Source organism: Micromys minutus, assembly GCF_963924665.1.
Source record: "Micromys minutus genome assembly, chromosome: 11".
In the NCBI taxonomy this organism is placed as follows: domain Eukaryota; kingdom Metazoa; phylum Chordata; class Mammalia; order Rodentia; family Muridae; genus Micromys; species Micromys minutus.
In genome coordinates, this window is record NC_137980.1 from 17,240,880 (window position 1) to 17,259,779 (window position 18,900).

Genomic DNA, 18,900 nt, shown 5'->3' on the forward strand with positions numbered 1-18,900 from the left:
AGTGGCTATTTAAACTGAGCCACAGGGAAGGAGGAGATTCCTAAGAGATGACAGTGTGAATAACAGGAATGACAGCACCGCTAAGCAGGGTCGGAAACCGAAGATACTGGCTCAAGGTCAGCACATAGTTCTGTGAGAAAGCAAGCTGAATCAAGTCATGAGGTCACAGAGTTTATGATAAGTTGTAGGCTACCATGAGAGAGATTTACAGCTGTATGAGTCTTTAGAATTTAGAGATGTGACAGGGTCACAGCCCTGCAATGGTTTTCATTCTTTTTCCTAGAGCTTTCGAGGCCCTGGGTCCTTAGGGATTGCAACACTTGGTGATTAAGAGCGTAGGCTCTGGAAGACTTCGAACGACCTGGATTTTAATCTTGAGTCCAGGAACTGGCGTGTTGCCTAGGGAAAGGTTGACATCTGTTTACATCTGTCTTGTCCTTACTGTTCTCATCTGTGAAATTCTGATGGTAGCCTTCATCCTCATGAGGTTCCTGAGAGTACCGTAGATATGTGCCCGTGTATGCATGCACACCCACCACACATCCCCCAACCCACACACTCATACACACATGCATTGTTCTCTCTCCCTATATCCCTCTCTTTCTCCCCTCCCTCCATCTCTTCTTTGAGTTTTCCTTTCTTATTAATGTCCTTTTGTTTTAGTTATTTTATAATTTTAGGTGTATAAGGGTTTTGCCTGCTATATGTCTGTGCAACACACGCAGGCTTGGTGCCTTTGGAGTTTGAAAGAGGGCACCAGACCCCTGAGATTCTAGAGGTTGTGAGGTTCCAGGTGGATGCTGTGAGTCAAGCCCACTTCCTCTACAAGAGCAACAAGTGTTCTTAACTGCTGAGCCATCTCTTCGGCCCCAATGTCCTTTTCTTTACAAAACTGTATATAAAACATAAGAGGCAAAATATATGCAAACCACAGATCTGCTAATATGAATATATAAAGAACACTTTCAACCCAGGAGTAACAACAACTCCATTTAAAACTAGGTAAAGTAAGTTTGTGTTCAGTCCTGGGAACCGAGGGCCCTATGAATGCTAGGAACACAGTCACTGAGCTCTTCAAAGGAGCAGAACGTCTGAATGAACAGTGTACACAGGTGGCGTGTAACTGCTTCGTAAGCCCGTGACAAGTTCAGATTCACTAATGAATGGGAATCAAAGCCCAGTGAGATACCCCACACGCCCTGAGGCACTCAGTAATGGAAGAAGGAAAAGATCAGTGATATGAATGGAAAGTGTAGAACCCTTGTAGCTTTTGGGGGAATGTGACATGGCGTGGCCACTGTGGAAAATATTTTGATGGGCTACACACAGGACTACCATCTGAACCAGCAACTTTATGACCAGGTGTACAACCAAAAGAAATGAAAAGCGGAGTTTAAACAGAAACTTGTACCTGAATACACACACACACACACACACACACACACACACACATTAAAAACACTAGTCACAATTTCTAAAAGGTGGAAATAACCCAAACGTCTATAAACAGACAAATCAGTACGCAAAGGGGTGTCCACCTTTTGAATATTATCCATTGAAAAATTAGCTGTTAAAAAGGAACAAAATACTGTTGTATGCAGTAACATGACACCTTTAAAACCTGAATGTCCTGAAATGTGTGCGCTCTTAAGTGACTAAATGCTTTATGCTGTATGTGTCTCGAAACCTCTGGCCATACAGTTTGACCATGGAACCAAGTACTGTAAGCTGACAGATGTGTGTGTGGGGGGGGTGGGGGGGGGATGGGGAGGTGGGGAGATGGGATGGGTGTGGGGATGGGAAGAGGGAGGAAGGTGGGGGGGGGGAGGAGCTGAACTTCCCAGACCCATCTCTCCCACACATGTCTCATTTTTATGGTTTTGTTTGTGAAATGTGAATTCCAAGAATGTGCTGAACTGTGGTGACACCTGTCTTCAATCAGTGAACATGCATATGATGTTCGAATGATTTCCTACTTTAGGTGACCCAAACCGTGGTTCCTAGTCATCAGTGAAGACGTTAGAGTAGACAGCCCCGAGAAAATGGCATTTGTACAGCAGACAGAACCAATTAAGGGGAAACTTCTTCCATTACTTATAAGGACAAAGCTTATGTGCTTGTGGGAGACTTGGCCTGATGTCATTTGCATGGCAGAACCACGCCCTCTGCCTTTTAGTTAATTGACCATTGCTCAGAGGAAGTCAGGGTAGATACTTCTTCCCCCTTTCTCCCCCTGGTCTGTCCTGAACTGTCAGGAAGTCCAGCACACCTTGACCCCTCAATGGCACAGGGCTGCCCCTGGCCTTGTGAGGTCAGGGACGTGGCCCTATTTCTCAACTGAGCCTGTGCCCTGGGGCTGCACTGTGCTCTCCACTGCCAGCCTTGAGCCCTGGAAGGCAGTGGTGGTGCTGGCCTGAGGACTGCTGGGCCCAGCCCCAAGCCACCCGTGGGGTTCTCAGATGAATGAATTGTGCCTTCCGTGATTTGACAGCAAAATAAACGGACATCACCAAAGCAACACAGATCCCAACATGGCATACCTGAGGTGCTATACCTAAGACACTATACCTAGGATGCTCTCTGCAGTTCCCCGAGTAGTTGAGTAGCCGATGAAAATCAAGAGAGACAGAACGCTTTCTGAAGCATGTTAGCTGGGCTTTCATCTCAAATGCAAACATCAGCAGTTGGGACACAGAACTCAATACTCGCTCAATATGCGTGTGTGTGTGTGTGTGTGTGTGTGTGTGTGAGAGAGAGAGAGAGAGAGAGAGAGAGAGAGAGAGAGAGAGAGAGAGAGAGAGAGAGAGAGATGTTCTGTTAGTCTGTAGTGGGTTTGGTCCAATGTTGGTTGTATTCTTATGTTAATTTGGGTCCCCCCAAAGTTGTTTGCACAAGACATTGAGGGACCCTGCCCCCAGTTGGTTCTGATTTGTAAAGTTGCCAGCCGCTAATGATTGGGCAGAGCAGACAGAGGCGGGACTTTTGAGGATTCTCTGTCTAGGGATGGAGGGAGAAGGAGATCTGCCAGGCCAGAAGGAGAAGCAGAGGAGAGACACCATGCCTTAGGAGAGTGCAGGACAGAGAGGCACAGTAACCATATGAAGGAGCTGGGGAAGGGCAGCCAAGATAGAACATAGGATTTAGTAAGTAATTGCTTGGGATTACTGGTGGGAGGTAGATTAGTCAAGTGGAAGTTGGGAAGTGGCCCAACCATTGGGCTGGTTTAGGCATAACAAAATGTAAAGGCTGTGTGTGTGTGTGTGTGTGTGTGTGTGTGTCTTTCATTTGGGAATACAGAACACTGGGGCGGGTAGCAAGCGTGTGATGTGCCGCTGGGATTTATTTAAATTAGCTAATACTACACTGACGCATGCCTATTCCTGTGTGCATCCTTTCTATCCTTTGGTCTCCACATTTTCTCAGCATATAACTGCTCTAGGTGCCCACACACATTTCTTCTGTTTATGTAAGTTCTCGAGTACTGGGTTGTTCAGTGAGCGCGAGCTTTCGATGTGTGCTGCCTTCATTTATAGTGTTTGGTGGGGAAATCTCTCTTTCCTACCTTTCTTGTCAGAGAACTATGGGGCACAGACATGGGAAATACGGTAACATGGTACTTGTTTTTAAATGTGAATGTCTCATTAAAGTCTGTGAGAGCAAAGAGAAGTAAGATCCTATTGCTGAATCACGTAGATCAGGGTATTGACCCAGAAGCTTCATTGCTACTGGATTCACAGTGCTGGAAGGGGGCAGGCACACCACCCAAGAGAAAAGTAGTCATGCATGTCATTCTGATGTGGACCCTGTGAGTTCTGAGACTATCTGGTCTGGCAAGACACGCTCAGTGGTGAGAGAATGACATAAGCACTGTGAGGGTAGCCAATGTTTAGTAGATTTATGGTCCCACTCCACAAGATGAAGCCTGGATTTGGTAACATTAGTGGACCAAGAACCTATGGCTAGACAGGTCCTAGGTCTTAGGCAAGAACCTACTACAGTTATTCTGCTGAATGGACAGTTATTGGACCAGCCTCTAGTAACCCACCGTAATAACTGTAGATTGAAACATCTCTCAACACGTATCAGAGACCCACAGCTGACTAAGGTATAGAGAATAAGAGACAAGAGAATGTTCAGCACTAAATGAAACACACGGCATACTGCGCATGGTTTGAACCGGTTTGGTCCCTATGTGTATGAATGAATATGTATGAATGTGTGGCCATAGGGAGTGGCACTATTAGTAAGTATGGTCTTGTTGAGAGTAGGTGTGGCCTTGGTGGAGAAAATGTGTCATTGTTGGGTGGGCTTTGAGGTTTCTTATATGCTCAGCTATGCCCAGCGTGGCACAGTCTCTCCTTGCTGCTTGTGGACCAAGATGTAGAAAACTCAGTTCTGTCTTTAGTACCATGTCGGCCGGCGTGCCGCCATGTTTCTGAAACGGTATGCAATCCCAATGAAACGTTGTCTTTTATAAGAGTTACCATGATGTCTCTTTGTTCACGGTGTCTCTTTGAGGTGAGTTCACAGGGTCTTCTGGACCGAGTGGTGCACACGAACGCACAGTGGTGGTCACAGTATGCACAGAGACCTGTGTAAGCCCGAGCCAGACAAATTTCCATTTTGGACAGGGTAGCTGAACATGAAGTTCCACCCCTTGCTGGGGAGCTGTCAGCAATTGTTAGTGGCTAGGAGAGGAAGGGTCAGCTTTTAGATGTCAATCACATTCCCAGGGAAGACCATATATTTCCAGAATATTTGGGCAACACAAATTGGCCTTGATGGGAGGGAAGAAGAAGACACAAAGTTGGGTAGGAGGAAAAGACGGGAATGGATCTGAGAAGACAGGGTGAGAGATTGAATATAATCGACTCGTGTGTGAAATTCTCAAACGGCTAATAAAATTTGTATTAAAGAAGCAGAGTATAACTAGTCAGCATGCCCAGGATGAGTTTAATAAGAAACGTGACTAAAGCTAGTTCACCACATAGGTCCCCTTTAACCTTGTTTTTATACTAAAAGCAAAATCGGGCTAGCCGTGTTTCCTTGTTAATCTTTCAACCTCTCGGAAACACAAGCTCAAGCAAGTCACTGAATCTAATTATGACCTGTGAAACTAAGAGCCAAGGCTGACTTTATGGGCTATTCTTAGCTCCCTCCTAAATCACCATCTGCTGCTTTGATGGACCCACGCAATGCATTTCGATATTCATATACTTCTAAGTGAATTAGGACCCACGTCTAAGTAATTTGGCCCCACCTGAGCCTGCATGGTTCGGGCCATGCTGCCACAGACATGAACCGTGAGCCCCAGACTTACTTTATCATGAGACTTCTGCCATCGACGGCCTCTCCATCTTTGACGTCATACTTGCTGGTCAAGGAAAGGGAAATCTCAGTCTTTGCGAGTTGATTTAGTGTGTTTTCCTTGTTCGGGTCATTGGGATCAACTGCTCCTTCCCCTGGAAGGAGAAAGAACAAAACTGTTACTTTTCCAGCTCACTCTGTGGTGACTGCCTCACACAGCAAGATAAGGCTTCTAAGGAACAGCAGACTCAGGAATTAGATGGGTGATTTACGGGCTCATAAAGTCTGCATATTCTAGAACATCTGGACTGGATTTTAAAGCACTTGATAAAAACCTTAAAATAACATGGGGGCATAAATATTCACAAAAGAGCAAATTTTAAAAAGGGAAGGGTAAAACATAGGATTTTACCATATTTGGACGGGTTTGCTTTTTAATGTTTTTTGTCTTTGTGAGATTTAAGTTCTTTTCATCGTCTATAGGACTTGCCTTCAACCAAAGTGGGTTGTTCTGTAACCCAAGATGTAAGAAATTAGAGATTTTAGGGAGGGGAGATCTGAAGGGCCGAACCCAGGGTCCTTGCACATGTTAAACAGGCTCTTTCCCGAAAAGCAACGCCCAGGTCCTGCGTTAATGAGTTCTTACTGTGTCCGCAGAGGCAAAGGGGAGCTAGGAGCCACTGCAGATAGTTTCTTGGGTTAGGGGGAAGGAGCCCTTGTTTACTTCTCCCTCAGTACTGCGACCCTGTCTGGCTTGAACCTGTGCAGGTCCTAAGCGGGCTGCCATGGTCTCTCTGAGTTCGTTACATCTCATCTCTGGTTCTTAAACATCTTTCTACTACTTCTTCATAGATCCCTGAATATTGAGAGGAGGGCGTGAGAGAGACATCTCATTTAGGCCTGAGAGCTTCAAAGTCTCTCTTTCTCTCTCTGAATATTGCCTATTTGTGGGTGTCTGTGTTTCCATCTGCTGCAAGGAAAGCCGATCTCTTCCATGGAGTCTCATTCATGGAGCATATTAACCACACTCAAGGGCACAGGACTAGGTAGCCAACACAAAATGAACTCAAGAGTATGTTTTTAGACTTTCGTCTAGTATTGTTTTATTTGAGCATTCTTTAAATTTTTTTTTAATTGGTCTTACTGGCCTCTTGTTTATCTTGATTTCTGGTTGTGCGTGTTTGTGTTGTGGGAAGGTTGTTGTGTTTCTTTTTCTTTAAAGCTAGAAAAAGAACAAAGTTTGGTGGGTAGGGAGGTGAAGAGGATCTAGGATCAATGTGGGAGGGGAAAAAAAACCTGATGAAAGTAGATTGTATAAAAAGGTTTTTTTTTTTTTTTTTTTTTTTCCGAAAGAAAAAAAATAAAAGAGACAATGGTAGTTATCATCCTTTAAGTATACAAGCAAGGATGGAATAAGTTCTCACCAAGAAAGGACTCCACCGTGGGCACCTCCCCCAGCGACTCCAGAAGCTCATTCAGCAGGTCACTCTTTTCGGTGGCAATGGCATCCTGATGTTCCAGCAGGAGCTAGACACAGACCGAGGAAACACACAAGGCAGAAGTCAGTCCCCACGGCCACCTGGACTCACAGACTTCCAGCTCTCGTGTCTCGATATTTTCCTTTTTCACCTGACATTGCTCACACCCCCTTTTAAAAGAGCTTCAGCATCCTAGCTTGGGAGGACTATTGGTTGTTTTCCTCCACTCTAGAAGCCAGAGATCAGGGAGTTTGCTGTGAGATAAAGTGTCTTTGTAATGCCAGAGGCGACACCCATGAAATGTCACCAACATCATCATGGTCTAAACACCAGTAAACATGCCAAAGTGGATGGGGAAAAGCCAGGAAGCCTCAACCTACACCAAGAACTATGGGTAACCAAGGAACGATTAGAACAGTAGAAAGTCTTCCCCAGGGAAGAATACACTGATGTGTTGTCCAGTACCCAAGGCTAGCTCTAAAATCATACAAATAACATTGCTCAGACTGAGTAGGTAATATTTAGGAATATATATGTATGTATATTATATGCATCCAGTGACAAAGTAACCAAGAGAGGCCATGAATTTGAAAGAGAGCAGGGAAGAATATTTAAGGTTTTGAGGGAAGAAAGGTAATTTTATTATAAGCTTGAAAATACATAAAGTTTATTTTTATCTTAATTGTGTGTATCTATGTGTGGGTTTGTACCTGTGAGATTAGTGTTTACAGAAGTGAGAGGAAAGTATGCAATCTCTTGGATCTGGAACTACAGGCAGTTGTGAGCTGCTAGATGTGGGTGCTAGGAATTGAATTTGGGTCCTCTGCTAGAGCAATACATGCTCCAAGCCACCGGGCCTTCTCTTCAGCTCTGCTTAGATGTTAAAAATAGTTCTGGCGGTTATTAAAGAGGCCGACATAAACATAGCTTCAGCTTTTGTGTCACAGGGAAATGCCAGTGTCACATTAAGAAACTATAGCAAGGGCTGGAGATGTAGCTCGCCTGGGAGCTGGCCTAGAGTGCATGGAGTCCTGGGGTTGATCTTCAGCAGTGTATTAACTGGGTGAGGTGGTGCAGGCCTGTAATCCCAGCACTAGGAATGAGGCGGCAAGAGGGTCAGAAGTTCAAGGTCACTGGGAGGCTTAAGGCAACAGGAAACCATATAAGAAAGGAAGGAAAAGAAAAGACGGAAGGGAGGGAGGGAGGAAGGGAGCGGCTGGAGAGATGGCTCTGCCTCACATGGCAGATCATTACTCTCTCTAATCCAACAACCTCATACAGACATGCATGCAACATACCTGAAATAAATAAAAAATTTAAAAAATCTTAAAAAAAAACCAACCAAACAACAACAACAACAACAAAAACAAAAAACAAACCCCACAGATGGAAAGAGGGACGCAAAATTCTTTTCAGCACAATCTTGTGTTTCCTGCCTAACTGCTGTGCTCCCAATAGCCAGACAGCAAATAGGAACAAGGCTATACTCCCCCACCCCCACCCCCACCCCATCCCCACGCTTCTGCCTTTTTGGAGATAGGATCTTTCACAGGCCTGGAATTCACTAAGTAGGCTAAACTGGCTGACAGAGAGCCCAGGGCTCTGTGTGGGATTACAAGGCAGTGTGCTATCATGTCAAGCTTTGCTGTTGTCCTTAAGATTTGCTCATTTTATTTTTGGAATACACTGAATGTATATGTGTCTATCACTTGCATACCTGGTACCTGAGAAATTCAGAAGAGGGTATTGGATTGTTTGGTTGGAATCCTGCTCCTCCCCTGTATAAGGTAAGACATCCCGTTTGCTCTTCTTTCCCCAACCCTATTCCCCAGGAGAAAACTCTAGGCTAAAATATCATCTCTCTCAGTCTCCGAGTTTCCTGTAACCCACCCACAAATGCCTGCCCAAGGGCTTGGCTTTTTTATTTTATGCAGGTCCAATCCCAGTTCCTAGCTCACGTGTCCTTGTTGGGGATCCAGTAATCACCTCATCAGCAGCTCAGACATGGATCTCAGTCAAGCAGGGATAGTTTATTGAACATACACCCTGGGACTGATTGATCAGGGACACAGGTCAGAGATTGTGACTCAGTTTCCCAAGGGCAGCGTAGAAAGGTAAAAACTACAAGCTCAGAGCAACACAGGTGCAGAATGTGCTGCTGAGGGGTTGCACTGGTTGGTTTAGGTCCAAACTTATTGTAGCTAACTATACAAGGCAGTTCTAACCACCTTTATTGTGATTGGCTCTAAAGGAAGGCTAGGGTCTAGGGAATTTCCAATACCACCAAAGAATAGAACTTAACAGGGTACGTGATTAGTGGTTAACTCAGGCACAGGAAGGTCCTTGTAACATTGTAAGATGGCTGGCTACAGGCATAAAACGAAATGAGCACAGTAATATCAGAAAGGCAATAGTTAGGTCCTAACAGTCATCACCTGGCGCCCAGGACCTGTAGAACCCCCTTGCTTTAGCCCAGGCTTGTGACTGCATTGACCTCCATCTGTGAATCTGATAAACTGGTCCAAGAGCTGCTTCTCAATAAACCTGCCTTGGCTTGAATTGGCTTATTACGTTGGCAGAGAGACCTGTCATCTTGGTGCTAAGAACCTGGGAGAAGTTGAGCGTCGAGCCTGGTAGACCAAGCTCTGGCCACATGGGGGCTAATTCTCTCCCTCTCTCCATCTGATGAGATTGACTTCTGACTTAGGGTAAGTTGACATTTCCCAGCCACATCTTAAGAGGTACTGTTCAGGACCTCTGGGGTTCCCCACCAACCCTCTGCTGTACCAGGGCAAGCCTGTCTGTTCTGGAACAAAGACTGGCTCTCTTTTTTTTTAAATCTAGAGAGCCTTTGGATTCAGAGATGTCCTTTCTTGGGTCCCTCTTCCCTACTGTTTGACCCCATCAAGTGGGATATAGCATCATAGTTCTCTGGTCTCTAGGGAAGGCTTGGAGATGGGGCAACACCCTTGGGGATATCTTGCTACACTATTTATCCAAATTGAGGCTGTCTTGAGCCACACATCCAAAGTGCCTGGTCTCTCTTTGTTCTATTGCTTGACCACAGTATGCTTTGGACAAGGAGTCCAAGTGGCCACTGAGGGGCACTCTTGATTGTCACATCTTGATCTTGAAATGTTCTGCTGGTGTATGGACAGATGGCCTGAACTCTTCTATGTACAGTTTTTTGGGGGGACTGTTCTCCAGCCCCTCCCTCTATAGTCAGTGCTCAATGGTCCAAGTCTTATTGGCCAAGGTTGTAATACCTCCAGATACCCTTTCATCTGGGGACTCCAATTCCAAGCCACTCTCCCCTAAGTCACCTGAGTCATGGGCACCCCACCCCTTCCCTGAGCCCCATCTCCCCCTCCCCTTCCTACACCTCTACGTGCTTGGTCTACTGGCCAGCCTTCTTCCCTATAATCCTCCCCTTCCTATGCCATCACATACCCCATTTACTGGCCAGCCTTCTCCCACCCCTTTCTCCTTTCCCTCCCTCTGAGACAAAGCCCGAGGACAATCAACCTTCTCCTCCTTACCCTTCCCTCTTCTCCTTTCTCATTCTGTTGCTTTCCTTCTTTACCACCACAGGATAAACCCCATCCATGCCCTGGCCTACTTCCCCTGAACTCTCCCATGTAGCCTTTCACATTCCCGGGCTCTCTTCTGCCCTCTATGGGAGGTGGCCAGAGCTGAGAGAATTGGTTGAGTTCACATTTCTTTCTCCCTCCAAGGCCTCTCTCAGATTGAAAGGCAGCGGCTCTTTCTCTGTGAACCCATGACCCTATATCAAAGAGTCCCACTACTTCTGCTAGGCCGATGACCTTGGCATGACCTTTATGTCATCCAGCTTTCTACCATCACTCCTGAGGAGCACAGATGGGTTCAGGTGGCAGACAGTATGCAGACTAGACCCATCTAGTAGATGACATGGTCCCTGTGGGTAACATGGCAGTACAAGCTATAGAATCATCAGCTGGGTCAAAATGGCCACCAAAGGAGAGCCCTCATGGTTCACTGTCTCCTTGGGGAATAGAAATGGTTTCTAATAAAGTTAACTTTGACAAGCTGTGCTAAATTACACAGAAAGCTGACGAAAATTGGGCTGCTTCTTAAATAGGTTACAAGAGACCATGATTCAATATACCCACTGTGATGGTTTGTATATGCTTAGCCTGGGGAGTGGCACTATTAGGAGGTGTGGCTTTATTGGAGTAAGTGTGGCCTTGTTGGAGCAGGTGTGCCACTATGGGTGTGGGCTTTTAGTTTCTAGCTGCCTGGAAGCCAGTCTTCTCCTAGCAGCCTTCAGATGAAGCTGTAGAACTCTCAGCTCCTCCTGCACCGTGCCTGCCTGGATGCTGCCATGCTCCCACCTTGATGAACCTGTATGCAGCCCCAATTTGTCCTTATAAGTGTTACCTTGATCATCATGCCTGTTCACACCAGTAATTCTAACTAAGACACCTGCCTTGATCCAGCCTTCTCAGCTTGAGCCAAGGTCCTGACTTCCCATTTTATTTATTGATCATCTTCAGATATTTGGGAAAAAAACTAAAAAGGCTGAGGATGGTCTCCAGACCCTAATACAGAAATTGGTAAAGATGACTTTCAATGTCTTTAATGCCAGAGAGGAAGCAGCCACATCTTCCTGACAGGCTTGCCTAAAGCAAAAGGCTATATTCCAAGTCTAAGCCTTGGCAGCTGCCCAGAGGCCAACAGCAATCCAACAGAAGGTACAGGGGGGATTGACCAGACCCCATCCCACTATGGTCCAGCCAAAATCAACTCTGTCAACTGGGGCCTGTTTCAAATGCGGCAAAGAAGGACACTGGTCCAGCAACTGCCCCTACCCACAGCAGCCCACCTGGCCAATTCCATTCTGCTGGTATGGATTCTGAGAGGCCTAGAGCCCCCATTTTTAAGCCTGGTGGGATTCTTTAGACATTTGAACCCCAATTTTGCTATTATTGCTAAGCCACTATACCAGGCAGCCGAGGAACCCTCTTGCCTACCCACCCAGCTATTTAGTTCACCATTTTTCCTACTCCAAAAATCCCTGTTCATTCCTTCACAAGCTAAAAAAAAAAAAAAAAATCCCATTTGTTCTTTTTCCTCAAACTCCACCCTCAAGAAGAAATTTCTGGATTAACACGGCATCTCTCCATATCTCTGAGTTTGCTACTACCCACCCAAGAGTGCCCACCCTGGGGCTCAGCATTTTTACCTTGTATGGGCATAATCTGAGCTCCTAGCTCACAGACCCCAAGCCCAAAACTCATAAATAACCTCGCTTTAGCCCAGGCTTGTGACTTCACTGACCTTTACCTGGAAGACTGGTGAACCTGCCCAATAGCCTTCCAATAAACCTGCCTTTATACTCTTAGTTTGGCTTGAATTGGCTCATCTGGTTGGCAGAGAGACCTATTAGGATCACCCTGGAACTGAAGTTACAAATAGTTGGTTCAGGAAACTAGACTTCTGTCCTCTGCAAGAGCAAGTTCTCTTTAACCTCTACACATGTCTCCCGTAACTCACACCTCTCTTGAAAACCAAAACACGGGTTTTGATGACTGAACTTGGGTCCCACTGAACTATTTCCCTGCACCTCCAACCCCCTCCCCCGCTTTTCCATCCCCCACCCCCCTTAGCATAGTTGGTCAGGAAACAAGAGTGAGAAGGTCTGGGTGTCTGTCCTTCCTGGCCTTACAGGAAGTACTGTTATTCTTGAGGATTCAGTAGGAGCACTGGAGGCTGAAATCAGGAAAGGCAGTAAGCGCATTTCTAGCTAAGTAGAAACAGTGTTTCTAGGTGACTGACAGCCCTGGGGTCAGGAGACAAAGGCACTGATCTCAAACTCCTTAACTGTGAATCAACCATAAGGCCAGTCCTTTTTTTCCCCTGAGATGTTCACATAACATTAAACCCACTCATTTAAACTACACCATGACTCTTAAGCCTGTCACAGGTGTGCAGCTATTACCAGTGCTGAGAACTTTCTGCCTTTCTAAAGCTAAATAGTCGTTTTTCTGGTGAGTTGGTTTTGAAGACACAGCTTTCGCTGTGTAGCTCAGGCTGGCCCGGAACACACCATCCTCTGTTCTCAGTCTTCCCAGTACAGTGTGACAGACTTCTTCAACCCTGCCTTCAAGTCTTTGGGTGCACATCTGGAGGTAGGACTGTGGGTCACATGCTATTTGCTAATTTTGTTTCCAAGGAACTCCCATATGTTCCATAGCAGCTGCGCCATTTTATATTTCCATCAATACTATATACGAGGGTTCTAATCTCCTCCTATCCCTGCCAACACTCATTCTTTGCGAGTTTTTTTTTTTTTTTTTTCTATTTTCTCTTTCTCTTTTTTCAGCCATGCAATGGGCTGGAGATGGGATCTCATTTTGGCTTTGATTTAGCTTTCTCCCATCATTAGTGCTGTTGAATTTTCATGTGATCATGGACCACCAGTACATAAACGGTGTGCCCCAGTCTTTGGCTCATTTTTCCATCACGTCTTCTGACTGTTGATTGCTGGAATTCTTCATATGCTACATATATTAACTTTCTATCAGACACATCCCTCTCAAATGCTTTCTCTTATTCCGTGGGCTACCTTTTTAGCTGCGTTGTTTGATACCTGGCTCTCATTTAAATCTGGATCATTTGAGCCGGGCATGGTGGTGCATGTCTTTAGCCCCTTGGGAGGCACAAGTAGGGTAGATTTATGTGAGTTCGAGGCCAGCCTGGTCTACAGAGTGAGTTCCAGGACAGTCAAGGCTACAGTCAAGGCTACACAGAGAAGCCCTGTCTTGAAAAACCCAAAACTAAACTACACAAACCCCAAACGGAATCATCTCTTCTCACCATTGAGAGTTAGAGGATTATTCATCCTAGATGCAAAATCTGTGGCAGATAGAACGCTGCAATTACGTTTTCTCTTACTCTTCTAGATACAAAGCTAACTTTTTCAGGGTACTAGCCACAGTAACTATCAGCTTTTGTGAAGTTCATTTCTTTCTGTTGACTTCTGTGTATTTTGTGTTCTATCTATAAAATCACAGGCTTACTTCAGGGCCATAACAATTACTCTTAATATCCAGGATTTTTTTTTTTTTTTTTTTTTTTTTTTTTTTTTTTTTTTTTTTAACCATTGACTTTTGAGAGTTTCCTTTGTGGATAGGGTTTGAGGAAGGGATCCAGCTTCATTCCTTAGCTTGTCAATTTGAAGTTATCCCAGCACTATGAAAAACATATATATTTTTTTCAACTTAAATGGCTTAGCCCCTAATTGAATGCATTAACAGTAAAATTAAGGGCTTATTTCTGGACCATAAATCTTAATTATTCATTCTTTTGTCAATTTAAGCCAATCTCTTAATCTATAAAATTAATAAAAGGCTCTTTTCTTATTTGAGATAGTATTTCTCTAAGTAGCTTTGGAGGGCCTGGAACTCACTATGTAGACCAGGGTGGACTTGAACTCACAGCAATTCACCAGCTTCTGCCTCCCGAGTGCTAGGATTAAAGGTGGCTCACTCAGCTTGAGAGTAATTTAATGCTGGATTTTCTTAAGTTTCTTGACACTTGCCAATTGTGTGGACAATGACTTCTCTCTCTTCTTCTTCCTCCTCTATAAATAATATTTTGCTTTATAGTGTGTGGTAGCCTGGCACTTGCTGTGTAACCCAGCCTCGAACCCATGGCATTCCTCTTGCATCAGCCTTCCTAGTACTGGGATTATGGTCACGTATCGCCACCCTAAGGAGCTGGCTGGGTTTTTAACTGAAGAACAGCCTCAGATTCAGAGTGTGAAGGCAAAGAAACAAATGCATCCAATCCGTCTGTGCGCACTGTACTTATTTTCTTAAAGACAGGGTCTCATGGGGTGCAGGTTGATCTTGAACTCAGGGTGCAGTCTAACCTACTTCTGATCCTCCTGTCTCACTTCGCCAAGCACCGAGGTCACACACGAACCATCACATCTCATGCGGTGCTGGGGCTCAGAGTGCGCTAGGTAAGCAACCAATGGGGCTGGGGGCTGGGTACCCAATTACATCAGTTATTTTCTTCCAAAGCTTCTGTCTATGGCAAAGAATGCTCGTTTCTCATGACAGACATACTTGGATTTAAAGTAAAACACTATGCATTGTTTTTTTAAGTGAGTAGTTTCAGGGAAAGACACTGAAAGAAAGAATGGTATAAAGACAGGCAGAATCTTGAAGTGTGCCCCCCCTCCTTTTTGGTGGGGGAGTTAGAGCAGAAAATTCACAGGATGGTGAATCTATGTTCTAGTTCTCTTTGGAGGCAGGCCAGCCGATTTGGTTGCTATCTCTGAAATGGAGGATTTATTATAGGTATTATCCTGCTAATTAGAGAATGTAAATCATTTTCTGAAAAAGTCCGTCTTAATGTTGAAGTTCTGTGTTTCGCAGACAGCCAGAAGCAAGCTCACCACCATGAGCTTGGCAGGTCACGCAGCCGATGCTCGGCGTCTGCCATAGCCGCCTCCGCACTCAGAAAACCGACAGACTCGGCTGTGACGCATTGTCCTGTTCCATCTGCTCTCAATCAGCACAAAGGGACTTCAAGTCAGTTACCAGCCCCCTGCCCTGGACTTGTTCTGTTTTCAATTCTTGTTAGCACAGGAGCAGACTCTGTCTCTTTCACATCCCAGCGGCATAAATGAACACAGTAACATTTTCTCTCTGTCACCCGTGGGAAAGAGCCTCACTCTCAAAAGGAATGACCCGTTACTTCTGCGTGTTGACATCCCTTCCTTGTAAGTGTGCAACCAAAATGACCATATTTATTTGGGATAAATAATGTCCCATCAGAGGGTCAAATATGAAACGTGCATCTTTACTTATTCATTATAAAGTTATTTTTGGAAGCAGTTCATTGTTGGACACATTGGATATTGATCTAGGGGACCAACAGAAAGGAGGCTGATTAACTCAGGTCCAGTCATTTAACTGGGACATGCTGAGAGTTTGTGGCAAACACTGGAGAAGTTCCCTGCTTCAGCCTTGCATGACAGAAGTCAAAACTGGGTCCTGTCCTCCAAACCCACATTTCAGCTGTGAAAATGCTTAATGTTGAAGACCGGACGTCCGAGCAGCCAGTTTGCCCTACGTCTAGGTGGTTTGAAGTACCGGGGTCTGACTTTTGGAGGTTAAGTGTTTGTGATGTAACCTCTAGTGTTGAGTACGACCCCAAACCGGATGGATTTATTCTAGCTTTCTAGAATAAATATCTAGCTTTCTAGAATATTGGTGTGGATCATTAGGGTACAGGTTCGGATCCAGGTGGCCTTGGGGTATGTCTTTGAACCATCCCAGGACCCTGTTTGGACTAGCCAAGTTTAAAATTGTTCTTGGCAAAGTTACCTTTTCAACACCTGGTGGCTCATGTCTGTAATCCTGCCACTTGAGAGTCTAAGATCCCAAGATCATAGTGAGTCTGAGGCTAGCCTGAGCTACGCAGTAACTTCTAGGTCTAACCTGAGCTATAAAGTATTGTCTTAAGCCCTCTGCCCTTGCCCCGCCCTCCACTCTGGCTGAATTAGGTGATGTAGTGGAGGTGTGCATGAAAGGAGTGGGAAACGGGGATCTTGAATTTGAGTCCAGTTAGAGCTAGCTTGCAAGTGATAGTCTGGGGGGGGGGGCAATAAAAATTCCATAAACCAAGCTTAATTCCAATTACATCTGAAAGCAAATTAAGCTCCAATTAGCAATCCAACCTCAGGTGCCCAGCTTCTCTTTATCTTAAAGGATGGAAAAGTCACCCAGGACTTCCCAGTTCCTTCTTGGAGTCAGTCACTGTGCAGTGCTGATGGCTGATTAGGACACTTGCATTCAACCCAGCACCGACTGAAATTCTAGGAAACCTGGTTTTAAAACAATGGCAGCTCATCCCTGCTGGAGGGCAGGGGGCACCTTATCTGCCTGCATAGACAGTTTTCCACCCCGCCTCCCGCTCTGAGCAGCACTTCACTTCCTGACCTTTTGGCTAAGATTAAGTGAAGTACATCCCCCCAACAGAAGAGGGAGAACAGTCTCCCTTCACCAGAAAAATGGCTGTAAAGTAAAAAACACTCCTGAGGAAGAGGAGTGGGCGGGTCTGCACAAGCTCTGGTGGGTGAGCGAATCCGAATCCCGGGCTTGCGATTTTCCTGGGTTTAAACTGTTCCTGTATCATGCTGCATCGCAAAGGTTAACTATCTTGCTTGGGAAGGGTTTTACTAAGGTCCAGTAGCCGGGGAATGATTATGGGAGAAGCTTATTGGGTTTTAAGACAGACACACGAGCACAGGCAAGTAGGACTAGGCACTTTCCAGTGAATGGATGAATGGCCCATGGTCCAGACACCACTTTTTGACCCTACTTACTAAATGTGTATTGATGATTTCTTCTATTGAGATATAAATCACTGGTTTGCTGACGGTCACCAAGTCCGTGTATTTGTCCATATTGAACTTTTCTTCTGGTTCATGAACATCACATGCTTCTTGAAAATATCTCCTGGAAATGGGGAAAAGGGGAGTTAAGATAGAGTCAAACTTGTGAGTACTTTTACTAAAATAAGTTTCAAAAGCTGCCTAGAGTACCCCTTCCACCCCAAGCGTGGGGCACTTGTTATGGTATCTGCCAGCGTGGCTCGTCAGTGTGTGACCATGTTTCTGGATGCGAGACCTCAAACTGGTCCTCAGACAGGAGAGGTAAATGTGGGCCTTGGGCCTGTGACCCAGTATGATCAAATTGTGGATGGCATTTCTTAACAAGGGTATAATTTTAAGCATGACCTCTGGAATTCCAGTGAAAACGTTAGCATGAAGAATTCCTTGGGGTTGGGGAGCTGGCCCAATGAGTGAAGCATAAACACCAGAGTATGTATCTCACGCACCACACATGGCTGTGGTGGCATGTGCCTGAACCCGTACTGATGGAGAGGAAGGCAGAGACAGGCAGATTCGGGGAGCTCTGGGGCCAGCCAAGCCAAGCTGATGAGCTCCAGGTTCAGTGAGAGGCCATGTCTCAAACATAAAGTAGAACATGGCATAGGAAGACACCCAGTGTCAACCCCTTTCTTCCACATGTATGTGCATACACATGCACATGACCCTCCTGATGCACACACATGCTTAATACACATATACATGTAAATGACTATTTGTGTGTGTTGAAAATTGATCTCAGAACTTTTACACACACAACATATACACACACATATGTGATATGTATATATGTTATATGTGTGTGTGTAGTATGTGTATGTAGTTTATATATATGTATAATAAATGCATGTAATATGTATGTGTGTGTGTTTGGTTCCATACAGTTTCAAATGTTTCTTATGCCTGAAATCTTCAATGACATGTTTTCTAGGGCACCTGAGACCTCTGTAGTGGCACTGATGTCTACCTTCCCAGCCCTGGGTTGGGTGGGACAGCCATGTTTTGGGGGCCATCATGCTTCTCAGTAACAGTAGATCTTCCTCCTAAGTTTTGCTTATAATTGTTCATGGGGTGCTGAGGAATGAGGAGAATAAACAGCCGATTAAATATGAGTGAAAGAGGAAAAGGATGCATTTAGGACGATAATCTTGGGAAACAAGAGACTGACAGGGATAACAAGAGAAAAGGACCAGGCGTGCCCATGGGAACCTTTATTCCTAGCCTTTGGGAGACAGGGGCAGGCAGCTCTTCATGAGTTCCAGATCAGCCTGAGGTACAGAGTGAGTGCCAGCCAGCCAAGGAAGGCCTTGTCTCAAACACATGAAGGAAACGGACGGGCTAAGAGCACCGAGGGTGCGTGAGGAACAGGAGAAACTATGCTTTTCCTTAGGGAAGAAAACTAAAATTGGCTCTGAACAAACGGAAATGTCCCACAGCGAGAGGATCTGGGGCAACTTTCTCATAAATGGTACAGACTCCGTGCAGAGATGGGTGTCAGGAGATAAGCCGTTAACACAAGGGAATGGAAAGTCCCTATCGAGGTGGGGAAGACAGAGGTCACACTGACGTCATAGGAGTTCTGTAGTCTGTGGTAGACCAGAGAGCAAACACAAGCCGAGAGGGAAGTGCCTGTTCAGAGCTTCCAGATGCACAAGTCCTCTCCTTCTC

The 18,900-nt window shown here is 45.3% G+C and overlaps 1 protein-coding gene across 1 annotated transcript in view; it reads right to left on the minus strand.

Moving 5' to 3' along the window:
• The window catches only part of IQGAP2 (IQ motif containing GTPase activating protein 2), a 251,374-nt gene that overhangs the window by 13,145 nt on the left and 219,329 nt on the right, over positions 1–18,900 (minus strand). The window contains exons 28-30 of the mRNA XM_080925723.1: positions 17,167–17,299; positions 6,732–6,834; positions 5,321–5,462 (exon numbers count right to left, since the gene is read on the minus strand). Of these exons, the coding sequence (XP_080781849.1) occupies positions 5,321–5,462; positions 6,732–6,834; positions 17,167–17,299 (378 nt within the window). The remainder of the gene's footprint in view (positions 1–5,320; positions 5,463–6,731; positions 6,835–17,166; positions 17,300–18,900) is intronic.